Source organism: Alosa sapidissima, chromosome 12 (genome assembly GCF_018492685.1).
Source record: "Alosa sapidissima isolate fAloSap1 chromosome 12, fAloSap1.pri, whole genome shotgun sequence".
Classification (NCBI taxonomy): domain Eukaryota; kingdom Metazoa; phylum Chordata; class Actinopteri; order Clupeiformes; family Clupeidae; genus Alosa; species Alosa sapidissima.
Genome location: NC_055968.1, coordinates 28,381,221 through 28,398,720, shown reverse-complemented (window position 1 = coordinate 28,398,720; position 17,500 = coordinate 28,381,221). Strand labels below are relative to the sequence as shown.

General features: G+C 44.5%; 2 protein-coding genes across 3 annotated transcripts in view; one reads left to right on the top strand and one right to left on the bottom strand.

Annotated features, from left to right (window-relative positions):
- nr5a2 (nuclear receptor subfamily 5, group A, member 2) overlaps nucleotides 1-11,126 on the top strand; it is a 65,799-nt gene extending 54,673 nt beyond the window's left edge. For both annotated transcript variants that reach the window (XM_042057377.1, XM_042057378.1), the window contains exon 8: nucleotides 7,559-11,126. In XM_042057377.1, coding sequence (XP_041913311.1) covers nucleotides 7,559-7,806 — 248 coding nt within the window. In that variant the 3' untranslated portion in view covers nucleotides 7,807-11,126. The remainder of the gene's footprint in view (nucleotides 1-7,558) is intronic.
- Nucleotides 11,127-11,484: 358 nt separating this feature from the next.
- LOC121678472 (adhesion G-protein coupled receptor D2) overlaps nucleotides 11,485-17,500 on the bottom strand; it is a 72,102-nt gene continuing 66,086 nt past the window's right edge. The window contains exon 25 of the mRNA XM_042058070.1: nucleotides 11,485-11,696. Within this exon, the coding sequence (XP_041914004.1) occupies nucleotides 11,568-11,696 (129 nt within the window). The 3' untranslated portion in view covers nucleotides 11,485-11,567. The remainder of the gene's footprint in view (nucleotides 11,697-17,500) is intronic.

Sequence of the window (17,500 nt, the reverse complement as noted above, 5' to 3'; positions counted from 1 at the left end):
GGGATTTCTATGAATAGCTCAGAGGCAAATGCACATATATATATATATATAGAGAGAGAGAGAGAGAGAGAGAGAGAGAGAAGTACTCATTCATAATTGTATGAAAAGCTTCCTCTAAAAAACTCATTTTTTAGAAAAAATAAAACTCTTAAAACCGAAACATAATTTTTGATTTGATACAAAACAATCCCCAACAAGTGTCTTCTGATATGGTGCATGTCATCCTGCCCCCCTGCCCCCTCCCTGAGTTCTGATCCCATCGTCTGTGGTAGTCGGAGCCGGAGTCTTGAGTTGGCGTCTGTAGCCCAGAGAGCCTTTGGTGTCCCTAATAGCAGCTAACATGAGGCTGCGCTCAGTGGGGGTGAATGAAACACATAATTAAATTCTGTATGCTATTAAAGAGTGGAACCGCAGCAAGGCCTCATGGGATATCATGCTGCCCTGCCAGGAGACTGAAAAGGGTTTTGGAGACGGGGGGTAAGTGTGTGTGTGTGTGTGTGTGTGTGTGTGTGTGTGTTTGGGGGGGGGGGGGGGGGGTTAGGGGTAAGTGGGGAGTTTTGTGCAAGGGGTGGGGGGTTTAGGAGACTAGTAGGGGAGGGAGGTAGGAACTTCTTCCATCCCAGCTCACACTGAGCTGGGACTAACGCTGGCTACAATACAATTTCAGAGACTCCAACATGGAGACAAACGGTTTCCCAAACAAGAGAAGAGAGTCTTGACCTGTCTCTACAAACAATTCATATTGCTGTCATTATACAGTCTTTTTGGAAGTCAGCATTTCAATTATCCAGGTAAACTATCAACTATCAAAGCAAAACCCACATGTCCTAAACAGACATTAAAAGACATTAGAGGCATTAGCAGACCTGAGCTGTTCACTTTTCATCTCTGTACACTCTGCACTTGTGGATGCAAGACTGAGAACGCATCAGGCCTTACATTTAACCGGGCAGAGAGGATGATGAGGAAGAGGAGGGTGTGTGAGTGTTGATGATCTGCGACAGCTCAGCTCCTCCAACCCACGGATCAGCGAGCCCAGTGCTCGCACAGCCCCGGTGCTGGCGCCCAATAAGCAGATGTAAATATATTTCCCCCTCACCTCAGGAGGAAGCCGGCTGCCTCAGAGCTAGCATTTGTAACAAGAAGGGTTTGTCTGAGCCACTCTTGTTTATTTCATCATACCTAAGGCGCTCCCCCCCCCCCCTCCTCTCCTCTCCTCTCCTCTTCTCCTCTCCTCTCCTCATCTCCTCATTTCCACCACGTTGCGGAGTGCCCGAGCGAAGCCGACCCGTCCTTGGGCGACTGGGATGGCACAGCTACCTTCTTAGCACAACAACCGCGGCTTAAATTTGACTTAATATATCCCCAACTGGATGATCCTGTTTAATTCTCTTTCATAGCGGGCTGGGCACTTTGCCCACCGGTCCGGACCGAGACGAAATGAAGTGGGGGGGAGCAAATTGAGCCTTCATGCCTTATTCTGACATCCTGACAGAGAGAGAGGAGAAGAGAATGAGAGAGGGGATGGAGGGAGAGAGGGAGGGAGGGAGGAGAGGTAGCCCCACTGGCGCTTCATGACCCTATCAGAAAGACCCCCTCCAAGAAAACTGGAACAATTGTGAAGAGTATTTCTCATGCATCATTAAGACAGAAAGAGAGAGGGAGGGAAAAGAGCAAGTATGTCTGCAAGTAAGAGAGAGAGAGAGAGAGAGAGAGACTGTGGGTAAGGAATGTTCTGATGCCATGATTATCTTTAAAGGCCCCGTGTCTCAAACCAATAATGATGGGGAAAAAAACAGGTTCTTGGCTCAAAATAATAATTTGCTACGAGTTATCATTTAATGACCAAGTCATGAGATGCATCTCTCCACCGTCACTATGATAGACATTAGGCATTTGCCCACAATCCACAATGCGTCCACCAAGGCCATCACTGCTACGGCACATCAAAATCCAGAGTCTAAGGAAGCATCCCAGATGACAATAAATTCTCCTTCACGGCCACGTTCCTTCTGAAGACTCCATTACGTGTTGACACTCAGGAGCGAGAGAAAGGAGACATCACTACTTCCGAACTGTTCTCTTCTAAGAAGTGGGAACGCAAATGGACATTCCCATGGGAAGGAGGCTGGGAACGTCAGAGCAGAGAGGGGAGTCTCCCGGGACAAACACTGTGGATGTGCCGAGAACAAAGAGTTGGGTTGGTTTAGAGAGGGCGGAGGAATCGAGAGCCAAAATAAATCGGTGAGCCGTTGAACAGACGGCGGGCCGTCAAGGATGTTCCGATGTTGAAGTACGGATAGGGACAAGCTCAGTTGCTAGCTTAGCCACATTTTAGAGTTTGACACAGTATTAAACGCACATGCCATTTAATGTTGATCGCATAATTAGTCTGGGTAGGGCTTTTAAAACATATATTTGGCATTATCTTACAAGCATTCCTGTATCACTATGGTCAGGATATCAGAGTTCCGGTTTCCAAATAGTTTAGCTCCACATCAGCAGAACCCAATCTTTTGTGACACAGTAATCATGTTCATCTCAGCGTGTGAAACTCCAAAACTTCAGAGAGAGATAGTGTATGTGTATGTGTGTGTGTGAGAGAGAGAGAGAGAGAGAGAGAGTGTGTGTGTGTGTGTGTGTGTGTGTGTGTGTGTGTGAGAGAGAGGAGGGGGGGGGGGAGAGAGAGAAACTGCCTGAGAAGAGCCATTCGCCCACACGGCTTTGATAAGGAGGCCCTTGAGTTGCGGGCTCAGGACTGGCAAACCACATCACACCAGCGAACCCAACAGCCCACCAAAAACTCCAGCATCCGTGGCAGCCCAGAGGAGGACTCACAGATTGGACATGGCAGTGATGTGGACCACATGAGCTCAAACATGACAGATATACCACAACACAAATCATGCTCTAGCTCACTCCGCACAGACACAAAGCATCAATCCACAGGATTTTTGTGTACAGTAATTTGGTATTTGCATAGTCCCAAACATGGGTATAATTTCCTATTTCCTATACAGCCTCAGACAAAAACAAAAAAAAAGAATTCCGAGCGAAATGAACACTGTCTCTGTTCATCTCATGTTGTGTGAAATGAGCAAATATTGTCCACTGTTGTCCATTGGCTAGTGTATGTGGTGCTGGTGGGTGACCTAGTGGACACTGAACCTTGCTCCCAATAAGGGGCCTCCTGTTTTCAGCCCCACGGTCCCCAGGGGCCTCCCGGGAGCCCCTGGGAGAGAGTGCGTAGAGGTCTGGGTGTGAGGGGGGGGAGAGGGGAGGTCGATCTGCCCTTGCACGAGCCTAGGGGGGTCAGAGAGGTTGCCTGCCGACAGCCTCCGCCCCTCTCCATGATTGGCGCATGCTGCCGAGAGCCGGGTTAATGATCAATGAAGGCGAAATTTACAGGACCGGTTTGATTACATGATTATAGCAGGCAATAAAGGTGTTTTTTTTTGTTCTTGTTGAGTGTATGTGTAAGTTATAATGCACACGTGGGTCATTATACGCACGTGTATGTGTGTATGTTCATTTGATGGTATGTCAGTGTGTGTGAGACACCTTTGGGAATGTTTGTTAGGAATGTTTGTGGCAGCACTCTTGTTTTTTTTCTCCTTTTGTTTATCTAAAAAGATGACCCTTTAAACCCACCCATATGGAACTGTAGGCCCAACTCATTGGCTGGGGCGTATATCTTAGCCCTCCCCCCTCCCCCCCTGACGAATTGGCATGTTGCTCACTCACACGTTTAATGGCTTTGCTGTCAAACATCTGTGCTTTTTTGATGAGTCTGGGAAGCCGCACCCTCTCCGAGAGGGCATCACTCACTCACTGGTGACATGAATGGTTCAGCGGGGGCTTGTGTGCATTTGCCCTCCGTTAATGCTATTACCTCCCAATTAAATAATCATTGATTAGCGCCTGTTAGCGTCTACTAAAGCACTTCTTATGTTAATGTTGTGCTAGTGGGCCCGTAGTCAGCGGAAACGCAGACACACGTGTGCTTTGTTAGATAGAGGGAGGCAAAGCTCTGATGAATGCTTTACACAAGAGCCTTCTAAACGTGAAGCATCGACACATACACATTCACAGTAGCCATGTGTATGTGTATGCATGCATGTCAGTGGACCACCAATGAGTGTGTGTGCGTGTGTGTGTGTGTGTGTGTGTGTGTATGTGTGTGTGTGTGTGTGTGTGTGTGTGTGTGTATGTGTGTATGTGTGTACAAATGTCTGGAGGGTCTTGTCAAACATAGTCAGGGGTAGGAAAGCACACCACCCTTTACCACTTATTTTTGAATGAATTTCAGATCTTATTTATATGATTTATTTATCTATTTTATGCAGAGATCATGATGAGGGGAAAAAAATCTCCCTAATTAACAGGCGCCTCTGCCATAGGAGGGGCAATTCAGTAGCAGTGAGAGTGTGTGTGTGTCTCTCTGTGTGTGTGTGTGTGTGTGTGTGTGTGTGTGTGTGTGTGTGTGTGTGTCTGTGTGTGTGTCTGTGTGTGTGTGCGCGCACAGGGTCGTCTGGTCTGATCACTAGTCAAATGAACAATGTATTCCACAGGACCGCAGGGTCTGGCGTCAAGCTCACGCACGGCTCCTCAGCACACTGAGGCTGTTTCATGTGGGGAAAAAAATGGATAATTAGTCCCTCAGTGGCTAAATGCTGGGCTGGAGAGATGAGAGACGTTTTAGCACACGTCTCCACACAACAGGGCACCCAGCCCCATTGAGCAGCTAGCATTGATGCTAACACCTGCATCTTGTATTGTTAGTCAGAGAGACACGACTGAGGTAGAAGCCACATATTTTTTGTTTGGTTCTGAAAGGTAAAAAAAGAAAGGTAAAAGGCTTAATTTGATTTTTTTTGTCACCTTTGGATTAAATTCACGATGTGAGTTAGCCTATGAAGGAGGGAGGTGGGATGCAGTCGGCAATGAGAGATCAAACCATTGTCATCGACCATCTTTTTTTCCCTCCCTCTTTCATTTTTTTTTCAAACAGAGCCTCATAATAATTAGCAATTAAAATGGCTACTTTTTCTGCTACATTTTTCTCTAATTAGCCAGAAAAGACACAGGGATTTGAAAAAAAAAAATCTCTGTAGTTTTCGTGTCTCTCCCATCCCTCTGGACCCCACCCCTAACACCCCCCCCCCCACCACCCCCCCACCCCCCGCCCTCCACCTCCTCTTTCCCGGTTCCCACCCCATAGCCTGAGCAACCATGGCAACATCTCAGAGGCACGTTAGCATCATTGCGCCTATTTAACCAGGTCAATCTGACCATCAAAACATATATCAGCACCTACCAATGACTAAACTTCATCCCGAAGGAAATCACAACAGCACCGTCCTGTGCATGTAAACAAACACAAACATAAAAATAAAATAAGTTTAAGAAAAAAACAATTCGTCCATAAAAATAAAAAGTCCACATGTCTATCCAAGTACATCCTAAATGGTAGACTGTATGGGAATGCCAGACTGAGTGTTCCCTAGTTTCACTCTCGCTCATTTATATTCTGCTGTTGCCGTGCAGGGACCACAGAGCTGTCCACAAATCCCCGTGCTCTCAAGAGTTAGCACACAGGGGTCATCACTGTAAATAAGTGCCCTTTATTTACTTGTGTCAGCATGTACTAAACTAAACTCTCAGAACATGCTTTTCTAATTGGTCTCCACCACCCACCACCTACACATCTATTCACATACATATACAGGAACATGCTCATACACACACACACACACACACACACACACACACACACACACACACACACACACACACACACACACACACACACACACACACACCTCCCAACCATATTTATCCTCTCTTGTTATTGCACACACACACACACACAAACACACACATACACACACACACACACACACACACACACACACACACACACACAAACACACACATACACACTCCTCCTACTCTACTCTGCTTATCCTTCTAGAGTCACTGAGGGGTCAGACACCAGACCCCCAACCCACACACACACACACACTCACTGCCAAAGCCACTGCCTCGCTACCTCACTGCCTGCTCCAGCCCTCATTAGAATCTCTCAGCTCCTCTAGCTCTTTCTCTCTCCCTCCCTCTCTCCCTCCCTCCCTCCCTCACTCTCTCTATCTCCCTTTTTCTCTCTTTCTCTGTGGTCGCAGGGCAGGTTGCTCATGTGTGTGCTTGTTTCTGTCCATGCACGTGTGTGTGTCTGTCTGTGTGTGTGTGTCTGTCCGATAGTATGTGCGTATGTGTGTGTGTGTGTGTGTGTTCGGGGGCAGAGAGTCAGTGGAGTGTGCCAGCTGGTTCATTAGCGTTGGCGGGGAGGGTTAGGGAGGGTTAGGGAGTCCTTTTCAGAATCGTTTGGAGGTGTCAGGCTGCCACAGGGACCTCGTCACTTTCCATTAGCGCAGCACAGCGCTGCACACACACACACACACACCGTCCCCGGCCTTGCCCAACCTAGGGTCAAAGAGATTAATAAAAGATCACACACACACACAAACACACTCACACAGAGGCAATCTTCACCTGATTAAACACACACACACACACACACATACACAAACACACTCACACAGAGGCGATCTTCACCTGATTAAACACACACACACACACACACACACACACACACAAACACACTCACACAGATGGACACACCACACTAGGGATTCATTAGTTGGCCATGTATCACTATCACACACACCGATTGTAGCCTGAATGGACATTTATTTATATATGAAGTAAAAAAAAAAAGAAATGTGAGCATAACCGCTGAGATTTGAGGGCTCCAAATGTACAAAGAAAAAACAAATGGAAACGCACACATTGTGTGCAGTGTACAAGGAAACACAAATGGAAACGCACACATTGTGTCAGATGTGTTTTGTTTTGATGTGTTTCTCGTGGTGCTCTGTAAAGTGCATTTGGTTGCGGAGTGTTAAGCACCTCTCTCAGGTGCACTATGTGCTGTCCTGTGCAGGGGCAGGGGCAGGGGCAGGGCCTCACCGCAGGGCCTCACCGCCCCAGAACCTGCATAATTCATATGCCCAGGGTAGAATGTCTCTGTAGAGTAGCCGTAATCCCGCTCCCCACCACCATACCAATCCAGCCCGCCCCCCATCTCACACACATTCAATTCCCCATCCGTTCATACAAACATACACTCACCCACACACCCCTACCTACATATACACACAGAAAAATCTAATACCTCTCTCTCAGTCTTCGCATCCTTTCTAGTTCATACTATACACCACTTTGCCGGACATCTAAAAGTCTTTAAACACAAAATGTCTATTTTTATTTTACTTTATGTTACATATGCACATGCACAGGTTGAGCCTGTACCCAGCCTATTACCAACCAATCAATATTACTGTGTGTACTTTGTTTATGTGTGTGATGGACTAATGTGTTACCGTTGAGCCATAAAGAACCAGAAAATTCACAATTTTGGAACTCGTACCTCGTACTTGACTTCAGTTGATCAACCCCTATGTCTCTCCCTCTCTCTCTCTCTCTCTCCCTCCTGCAGACGTGAAAAACCTGGAGAACTTCCACCTGGTTGAGAGCGTCCAGGAGCAGGTGAACGCAGCGTTGCTGGACTACGTCATGTGCAACTACCCGCAGCAGACGGACAAGTTCGGTCAGCTGCTGCTACGGCTGCCCGAGATCCGGGCCATCAGCATGCAGGCCGAGGAGTACCTCTACTACAAGCACCTGAACGGCGACGTGCCCTGCAACAACCTGCTCATCGAGATGCTCCACGCCAAGCGCGCCTGAGACCGGGGAGAGAGGAGAGGCAGACAGACTCTTAAAAGAGAGAGACAGACAGACAGACAGACAGACAGACAGACAGACAGACAGACAGGTAGACAGGTGGACTTTGGAGAGGGAGAGCGACAAAAAGAGACTTGCCACAGAAGCTGAGGCCACTCAGAGCAATGACTCAACTTGACACGGCCATCACCCTCATCGCTTCCATCACAGAAGGGAAGGTCAAACGCCTGAGCTGACATGAATGGGAGCCGTGCGGGAGAGTTGTAAAAAGGGCCGACCAGGCGACTGTGTGCACATCCCTTCCTCCAGCCGGGTGCCATAGACGACAGCGTTCACTAAAAGTCAACACATTCGACACACATGTACAGATGCTGGCGCCGATCCCATGGCCTCTCCACTCTTCACTTCTCACAATGTGCACCACGTGCTGCCACTTAGAGTTGCGTTGGGTCACGGTGAAACATTTGCTGTGTCTTCAGCAACAGTGACGAACAAGCACCCCCCAAACACACACAAAGTGGGTCAGAAACAAAAAAACAAAAAACTAAAGTAGGTGGTAACGGTGAATGTCAAAGGCACTCGCAAATTGCAAATGTGTTGGAAAAGTGTTCACAGTTGACAGATTTGACTGGAAGAAAAAAGAAAGACATTTGTGGGAAGGAAAAACTGATCAAAACACCCACAAACAAAAAACTACAGTACAGACATAATAACTCCGAGAGCTCAGTGCACTTCAACCCAGTAACCCAGTCTGAGGCTGTGTGTGCTAACAAATACAGCAGTGCAGAGAGAGACATTGAGAGACAGACTGGCCTGTCTCTCCATCTCGGAAAGGCTACGTGTTCAAGCCAACCACAGAGGACTCTCACCCAAAACTCTTTAGTTCAGGAGATTGGTACTTTCGTTGGTTGATGTTGATTTAAAAAAAAAAAAAAAAAAAAAAAAAGCCTCTTCCACGCTGTCTTGTCTGTTTTAAGGCACTCGGGGCATTTGGACTTCCGACCACAGACTCTGAGAGATGAACTCTAAAGTGGTGGAGTTTGTACTCACCACCTCACCTGCAAAACTTTTATTGCCATCCCCTCAGCAACTTGGACAACATGGATCAAAGCAACAAAGAGTGAGACATAAATATGTACATATTGACACAAACTTTAAAAAAAAAAAACACTACAGATAAAAAAAAAACTGCATCTCTTTTAAACCAACAGTAAATTTCTTCTCCATGGTAATTGTGAGGAGCCTCTTTAACCCCTCTGTCCAGTGTCACAATTTTGTTTTAAGTGCTTACCTCATACAGTATAATGTTGATGGGAGAAACTGAATTCTGTCATTTTGACAATTGGTTCATGCAGATCTGTCGGCCTGTGCATTTCCAGTTACTTTCTCAGTGAAGAGTCCCAAGTATTGGAAAGAACCGTCGCTTTTTTTCTGTTCCCACAATGCAACTGATTTTAATAAGTGAGAGAATGAGGCCTGACAGAGGTGAAGAACTACTGTCTCTGCCAACACAAGACCAAAGCCTAGAACCACCACCACAGACAGACCACTCATCCTTAACTATCAGTATTATACATTTTTGTGATGTCACAGTTATGTGAGTCTTGCCTTACTTCATTATCATGCTAGCTAACCGTGCAGATGTGAACTGAAATGTGTACAAATATATAAATATATATATATATAAAGTATTAATGTTGTAAAATTAAAAAAAGAAACATGGAAAAATGACAAACATGGATACACAATGTGTTTACATTTATGTGGTCACGTGAGAAAGAACTGTGATAAAGACTAAATTGCAAAGCAATGATTTCCTGAAAGAGTAGAAGAGAAACCAGAAAAAAAAAAAAACAGTTCCTCTGGATTGCTTTTGTTGGTGTGTACAGTTATTTCATTCTATTTTTCTCTCTTTTTTTGGTGCAGTACTTAATGATGTCGTGAGACACTAAAATCAGAAAGAAATCTCACTTAAATCCAAGTTTCTAACGTTCTGTTTCATTGCTCATTTGATCATTTGCCTTGTGTGAGGGTTTCCATTTTTTTCTTTGTGTATGACATGTCATTTTTGTAGAGCTGTTTTTCTTTATGTTCTACGTTTTTAATATATGTCCCTGGTTGAGCTTTAAAATTTGGAGATAATTTATTGTGTCTTGGTTTTCATTCTTGTGTTGGGTTGGAGCACAGGATATGGTAGCCAAATATACTGTTTACTGTGGCATGTTTTAACAAAAAAAAGAAAAAAGAAGAGAAAAAAGTAAAAAAATGTCGCTCAGAGATGTTCAGAAACACACATAAAATCATTGAAACTACCACAATCCTCTGTTAAATACTGTATCTTATTTGACTTCACATGAAAACCTGTATGAAAAAAAAAACCAAAACAACAGAATAATTGTATTTAAGTTAATATGTGCAACTTGTTGCATTGCATTTTTGCTAGCACTGAATTTGAAACAGCTTGACTTTGAAACGTGTTTGTTCTACAGTATACCAAAGACAACATCTGTCCCCTGAGTCATGGTTTTGAGTCCTGCATTATAAACAATGAGCTGCAGTGTCGAGCACTGATCTCTTTTCAAGGTTGGCATTCCTTGTTGTCACTTCTTTTATGGAATGTTGAGGTAGTCTTACTAAATTTTATTAAGTGTCACAGTATTTAGAAAAATATGTCTGAGCCATGGTGACACACACCTTGCACATACAAACACAAAACATACTGAATCCTTAAATTTTCAATTGCATTTATTTGATATTTATTTTTATCATATCAAAATGTCTGGCAGCAACACAAACCCTACAAAATTACAGAATGATATTAATGCTGGTCTTCATCAATTGAGAAATGTTCACAAACATATTTTGTAAATATTGATCGTATAGTTCTTTTTTAAATTTGACATGTGATGTCCCTGAGCCCTCTAAGAAAGCTTCAAATTTAGCTGACTGGTTTGTATGTTTAGTGACTTCCATGTTTGTTTCTTCTGTCTTGTATGTGTTCAGACAATCTTTAATGCATCACAGCCCTATTACCTGTGTCTTTTCTGAGTTGCCACTGCCTTTGATGTCAGTACACACACACACACACACAGACACACACACACACAGACACACACAGTTTCCAACCTGCATCCCTCTCTCTGTCTCTCTCTTACACATGTACACACACACACACACACAGATTCACATTTTCAACAGTCTCCACAACACAACTAGATGGATGTCAGTCCCTGCTGCTGATTCCTCTGGCGGGAAGCTCTTACCATGGAGCTGATGGATTTCCCCTCACCCCTCTTATTTAAATAAATCATTATATGACTGATCTCTCACTTCTCTGTGTACCTGATTCAACTGAAGGAAGATATACACACACTGCATATCTACTTTTACTTGTCACTTATACTTAAGCTTATTAGAATGAATGACATGGCAAATACATAGTTAAATAACATTTTGTGTAAATATAATATAGGCATGAGTTTGTAATAAACATACATGTTGGTCATCACATATTAAATTATAAATGCCGAAAGAACAAAAAAGTGGGCATAAAATCAACAAAGTCCACATGATTCTTTCTAAGTACATTTATGTCAGAAGAAGATAATACAAATATATTAACAGTGTTCAGAGTTTTCATAAAGATACCATTTCTAAAATAAAATAAAGGCCCATGTAAAAATTAGCTTTGGCTTGGAACATTTACACTATATAAACACAAACATCTGTAATTATAACATACACAGGAAACCCTTAGTGTCCCATCAGACGAGGCCACCTGACTGTGCCGCTGTGCGTGGAAGATAAGGCTTGTGGTGTGTCTCCATCGGAACATGCTGGCAGTGCCCATCCACAGCAGCCCCCCCTGGCTGGCAGGGAGACAGGCTACTCTGCTGGGGGACACAGATGAACAGGATGAACACGCTACATGACTTTCAATATAATGTAATATTATACAATACAATGCAATACAATACAATAATAATCGGAATGACGGCCCTATTTGGGCACAGAATACAGAAGAGCACGAGGTAATGTTAAATGTAATATAAAGTGTTCATTCAAGTGCTGCCTGCTCTTGATATGATAAGAGAAAAATAAAAAATAAAAAGAAGCGAATAACGAGTCAGATCTACACATCATATAAATGACTTCTTTTTTAATAATGAAACTGCATAAGAGGCCAAGCCTGTAAAATTCATTGTAGGAAATCTGTCTGATTTGATGGAAATGAGATGTAGAACTCGTGTCTCCTAATAGTGTCAAATTCAATATATTCCTGACAGAAACCTTTGTGCATAACTTTCAACATACCAAATTATATAGATATGTAACTGAAAATATATGTGGTGGGATGAAAGCATAGGTATACATTGCATGATTAAAGTAATAAAGACAGTAATTCTAACCCAACCAATTTGTAAATCTTTCATTAAAAGTTCATTTGGATCTCCCTGCATGGTGTTCTTCATACACTGTTCTTCACAGACAACACAAGGCTAAATGTGTGTGAGGGTGCATACGTGAGGGCCAATATCTCGGTCTATGTGTGTGTGTGTGTGTGTGTGTGTGTATGTGGGGCATGTACAAAACACACGAGGATTGTCCAAAAGAGACCAACCATCAAGTAATTCTGCAATGTGGACAGGCACTTCATTCACACACTCTCATTGAAACCACTTTTATTACTCTCGTGGCAACATCACAAGCACTTGCGTGTGTCAGACCTGCCGACCAAACCCCCGCTCCACGCCGACCCCACACCACGCTTCATCTGCACCATTGCTCACTGGCCTTCGCCCAAAAAAAACTTTTCTTTTAATTCAGTAAATTATTGAAATGTTTGTTGAATTAATAGGTGCATATTAAATAGGATGAGTGATTGTTATGCAAAACCCAACCTCAGCAATGCAAAGCTAATACAGGCCCTTTTAAAACGTAGTGGACCTGAAGGTCATAGTCCTTTTCATTTGAAATGCATGTATTAAACATAAGTCCGTACAAAGCAATACCTCACAGCATTAATCTGTTTTTTTTTTTCATCCTTATTAGCCATCTAAAGAAGTAAATATGTAAATATCATAATCTGACTTTTTTCAGCATCTGGACCTCGCTCTTAGCATTCCATTAATTACCCCAACAATGTCGCATCCTCAGGTAGATTAGGTAGGTAGATTTTCTTTTCGATTAACCAAAATAAAAACAGTAGACTTGGGGAGAGGAAAAGGGCATATGCATTCATGCTCCTCATGCTATAGCGCCACTTAAACCACACAGACATCACATAAAAGAGACTCAAGGTTGCGGCTGACTGAAAACCTCCGCAAACAACCACTTCAGAAATCCATTTACGCAGGGCTCTGTATGTGAGTGTGTGTGTGTGTGTGTGTGTGTGTGTGTGTGTGTCTGTGACAGAGAGAGAGAGAGAGAGAGTGTGTGTGTGTGTGTGTGTGTGTGTGTGTGTGTGTGAGAGAGAGAGAGAGAGAGAGTGTGTGTGTGTGTGTGAGAGAGAGAGAGAGAGAGAGAGAGAGTGTGTGTGTGTGTGTGTGTGTGTGTGTGTGTGTGTGTGAGAGAGAGAGAGAGAGAGAGAGAGTGTGTGTGTGTGTGTGTGTGTGTGTGTGTGTGACAGAGAGAGAGAGTGTGTGTGTGTGTGTGTGTGTGTGTGTGTGTGTGTGTGTGTGTGTGTGTGTGTGTGTGTGTGTGTGAGAGAGAGAGAGAGAGAGAGAGAGAGAGTGTGTGTGTGTGTGTGTGTGTGTGGGAGGAGGGGACTCATGTGGAGGGTCTAATTCAAACGTGACTGTGTCAAAAGCACGGTCGCATTTGGGGGTCCCGCTGGCCTTTTGTTGCCCGCCAGGCTCCCGCACGGACATTTGGAAACACAATGAGAGTCTCATTCTGATCACAACAGCGACGCTCTGCTCCGGGGGGAGAACCACAGAGAGAGCCTCGCGACCTCTGACCCTGAAGATAGTGGGCCATTTTGTAAAGGGCAAGCATGTGTCAATTAACTGACACTGATGGTATAACGTGCTTGAAGACATAAAATGACGGCATTCACTGCACACAGTCATGATTCACTTAAGCATTCAAACCCACATTTACACAATTTTCCCCATCAGCACAAGTGTATAATGATGTGCCTTTAGAATTATACATCCACCATCAGAAATGAATCCTTGTGGCATTAAAATTGTTGAATGTAGCAACTGATATTAATATTTATTACGTCTTTGTTGACTATCACATATCATGCATTATTGAGAGATGTGCTGTAAAACTCACATTTGCGATACAAAAATACATCCTTGGGTGCTTACGTAAAAGGCACACAGTCGCAAACATCAATCAAACGTGGTGGCTTAAAAATGAGCAGCTTGTTGGTAGTTGGTTAAGCACCTGACATTAAACTTTTATTCCTTATCCATCACGTTCCTATCCTTTCCAGACTAAAACTAAGAAAGTAAAACTAAGAAAGTCCCTATCTGTTTTGAAATGGAAGAGAGAGAGAGAGAGAGAGAGAGAGAGAAAGGGAGAGAGAGAGAAAGAGCAGGAGAGATAGAGAGAGAACAAGACAGACTGAAAGAGAGGGAGAAAGAGGGAGAAAGAGGGAGCAAGAGAGGGAGAAAGGATAGAGAAAGATTATAAGCAGTTCTTTGATAACTTCAGCACACTTTAAGGGAAATAAAAAAGCCGGGTGAGGTGCAAGGTCACGGCTTCTTTGTGTCTGTTCCAGTAGAACGGCAGATTCAATGGCGGAGCGTCTCTTTGTCAACTGACAATGAAAATGTGCAGGAGAGACAGTACATTTGATAAATCAGCTTGGAAATGTCACTCAAGGACACTGGAGGCAGCTGGAGGGGACAACAAACACACACACACACACACACGCTAGCTCACTGTCTTTCTCTTTGTCATACACAGACACACACACACTCATAATAAAATTCTCTTTGTCTCTCTTTTTGATATACATGCATATACAGACACACTCAATTCAAATTCAAAGCAATGTTGCTGTATTGTATGGTACTGTGTTACCAAAGAGCACTCTTTCTCTCATGCTCTCTCACTCACAGATACACCAATAAAATACGAATAATACACAAGCAATATACAAAGACACACACATGCATGTGTGGCCCCACCCATGGACCGAATGATCTCTTTCTTCCTCTCTCATTAAATAGCCACTATAACAGAGACACCACCAACACCTTTTCAGTGTGAAGAAGACTCTGACCCTTGCATTAAAGGATACTTTCGGTATTTAGAAGTTTGAGTCCCTTTTCTGGTTTGTTTTGGATGAACTAGAGTGGTGGACAGACATTTTGACGATGGGTCCTGTCTCGACTTTTTGACTTCTTTTTTTTCTTTGACCGTATTTGTATCTGTTCTGGTCTGTTCTGTCTGTTCTGGTCTGTTCTGTCTGCTCTGGTCTGTTCTGCTCTGGTCTGTTCTGCTCTGGTCTGTCTGCTCTGGTCTGTTCTGTATGTCAGATAAAACAATATACACAACAGCATACACAGAGCATGATCACAACTGCACATATACATGCAGTATATCTCAGTATATCATGCAGCTCTCTAACTCATCTCTCAATCTCTCTCTCTCTCACACACACACACACCACACACACACACAGTTTCCTAACCTGCATCCCTCTCTCTGTCTCTCTCTTACACACACACACAAACACACACGTACATGGACACACACACACACACAAACACATGGATACAAACAGGCTTTCGATCTTTTCCCCTGCACCCTGCAGTGACACCTCAACAACACACTAAATATCATATTTCTCTTCTCTGCCTCTTCTCCAGGATTTCTATCCCCCTCTCTCTCTTTCACACACACTCTCATACACACACACACACACACACACACACACACACACACACACACACACGGTGTGGTGGAGGCAGTGAACTCTGGGAGAACCCTGCCCTGGGGAGTGCTGCTCTGATGGGGCTCTGTCTGCTGTGAGTGCAGCAGCCTTGAATTGTGACCCACTGGTGTCGAGTGGAGGAAATAACAGCCAGCAGTAGGGAGCAGGCCTGAATCTCTCTCTCTCTCACACACACACACACATACACACACATACACACACGAACATACACGCACACACACACACACACATACACACACATACACACACGAACATACACGCACACACACACACGAACATACACGCACACACACGTACACACACACACACACACACACACACACATACACACACATACACATACACACACACACACACGAACATACACGCACACACATACACACACACACACACACACGTACACACACGAACATACACACACATACACACACACACGAACATACATACACACACACACACACACACACACACACACACACATGCACACATACACACACACACACATACACTTTACGCAGAGACCCACGTAAAGGATCAAATCAAGCATAATAAGCAGAGCAGGCACACAGGGGAAGCCCACACGTTCAGACGTCAAACTGGAGGCCTGGACTCAATCTGGCCGTCTTCTTAACCTGTGCCACTCAAGCACACACACACACACACACACACACACACACACACACACACACACACACACACACAAACACACTAGTGCACACATATACACGTACAGTCGCACACATGCACATTTGATTGGACACACAGACACAAAACACACACACACACACACACACACACACACACACACACACACACATCTCCTCACAGACACGCTGGAAAGCTTTCCTCCATTTTCTTTTCTTTCTCTGGCTGACTGCTGTCTGTTGTTCGGAATGTCGTTCACTCCGCGCTTGGGCCAAATCCCTTTTCAATTCTCAAAACGTTCCCATTTTTAAAAAATGTAGCCCTCTCCCACTTTGGGCCAAAAGAAAGCAGTCCTTGAGACAGAAGTGAGGCATTCAGCAGCTTATAAAATAAATAAACCCCTGAAAAAATAAAGCACCTCAATGGAGCTAGTCAGATCAATAAGGCAAAGCTGGAACAGGGCGAAAATACACCCCCCCCCCCCTCCCTCTCTCTATCCCCCTCTTATTCCCTTTGCTTGGTCTGTCTCATTCTCTCTCTCTCTCTCTTTTCGCTATATCTATCTTCTACTCTCTTTGTTTCTCTCACTTTCGTGGGCGCCACCATGCAGTGAAGGACTGGTGGAGGGAAAGAGAAATGGTGGAGGGAGAGAGATAGAGCGAGAGAAGCTGATAGAATGAGTGATGTAGACAAAGAGTGAATGGTAAAAGATAGGGAAGGAGAGGGACCAGAAAGACAGATGGAGAGAGAGAGAGAGAGAGAGAGAGAGAGAGAGAGAGAGAGAGAGAGAGACAGAGGTGAGATGCCTCTGACTGTGTTGTGACTCTCAGTAGAGATACACAGCTACCGGCGACAGCAGATAACCAAAGACAAACACCATTTATTTAGTCTCCTGGCTGCTCCCGGCACACACGCCACCAGCTCGGCCCAAGAGCTGAAGCCTGCTGAGGCCCACGAGGGCTCTGAACTGACCCAAGCCAGGAGCCTGTGTATCCCAGCCAGGCACAGCTGCCCGCAGCACACCAACACACCGGCCCGGCAGCACTGTGTGTGGATGCAGTGGGTGTGTTGCTGAGGTGCTGAGGTGGAGCACAAGGTTGCTGTGTTGGAGCTGCTGCTAGTCACTTGAATTCCTTG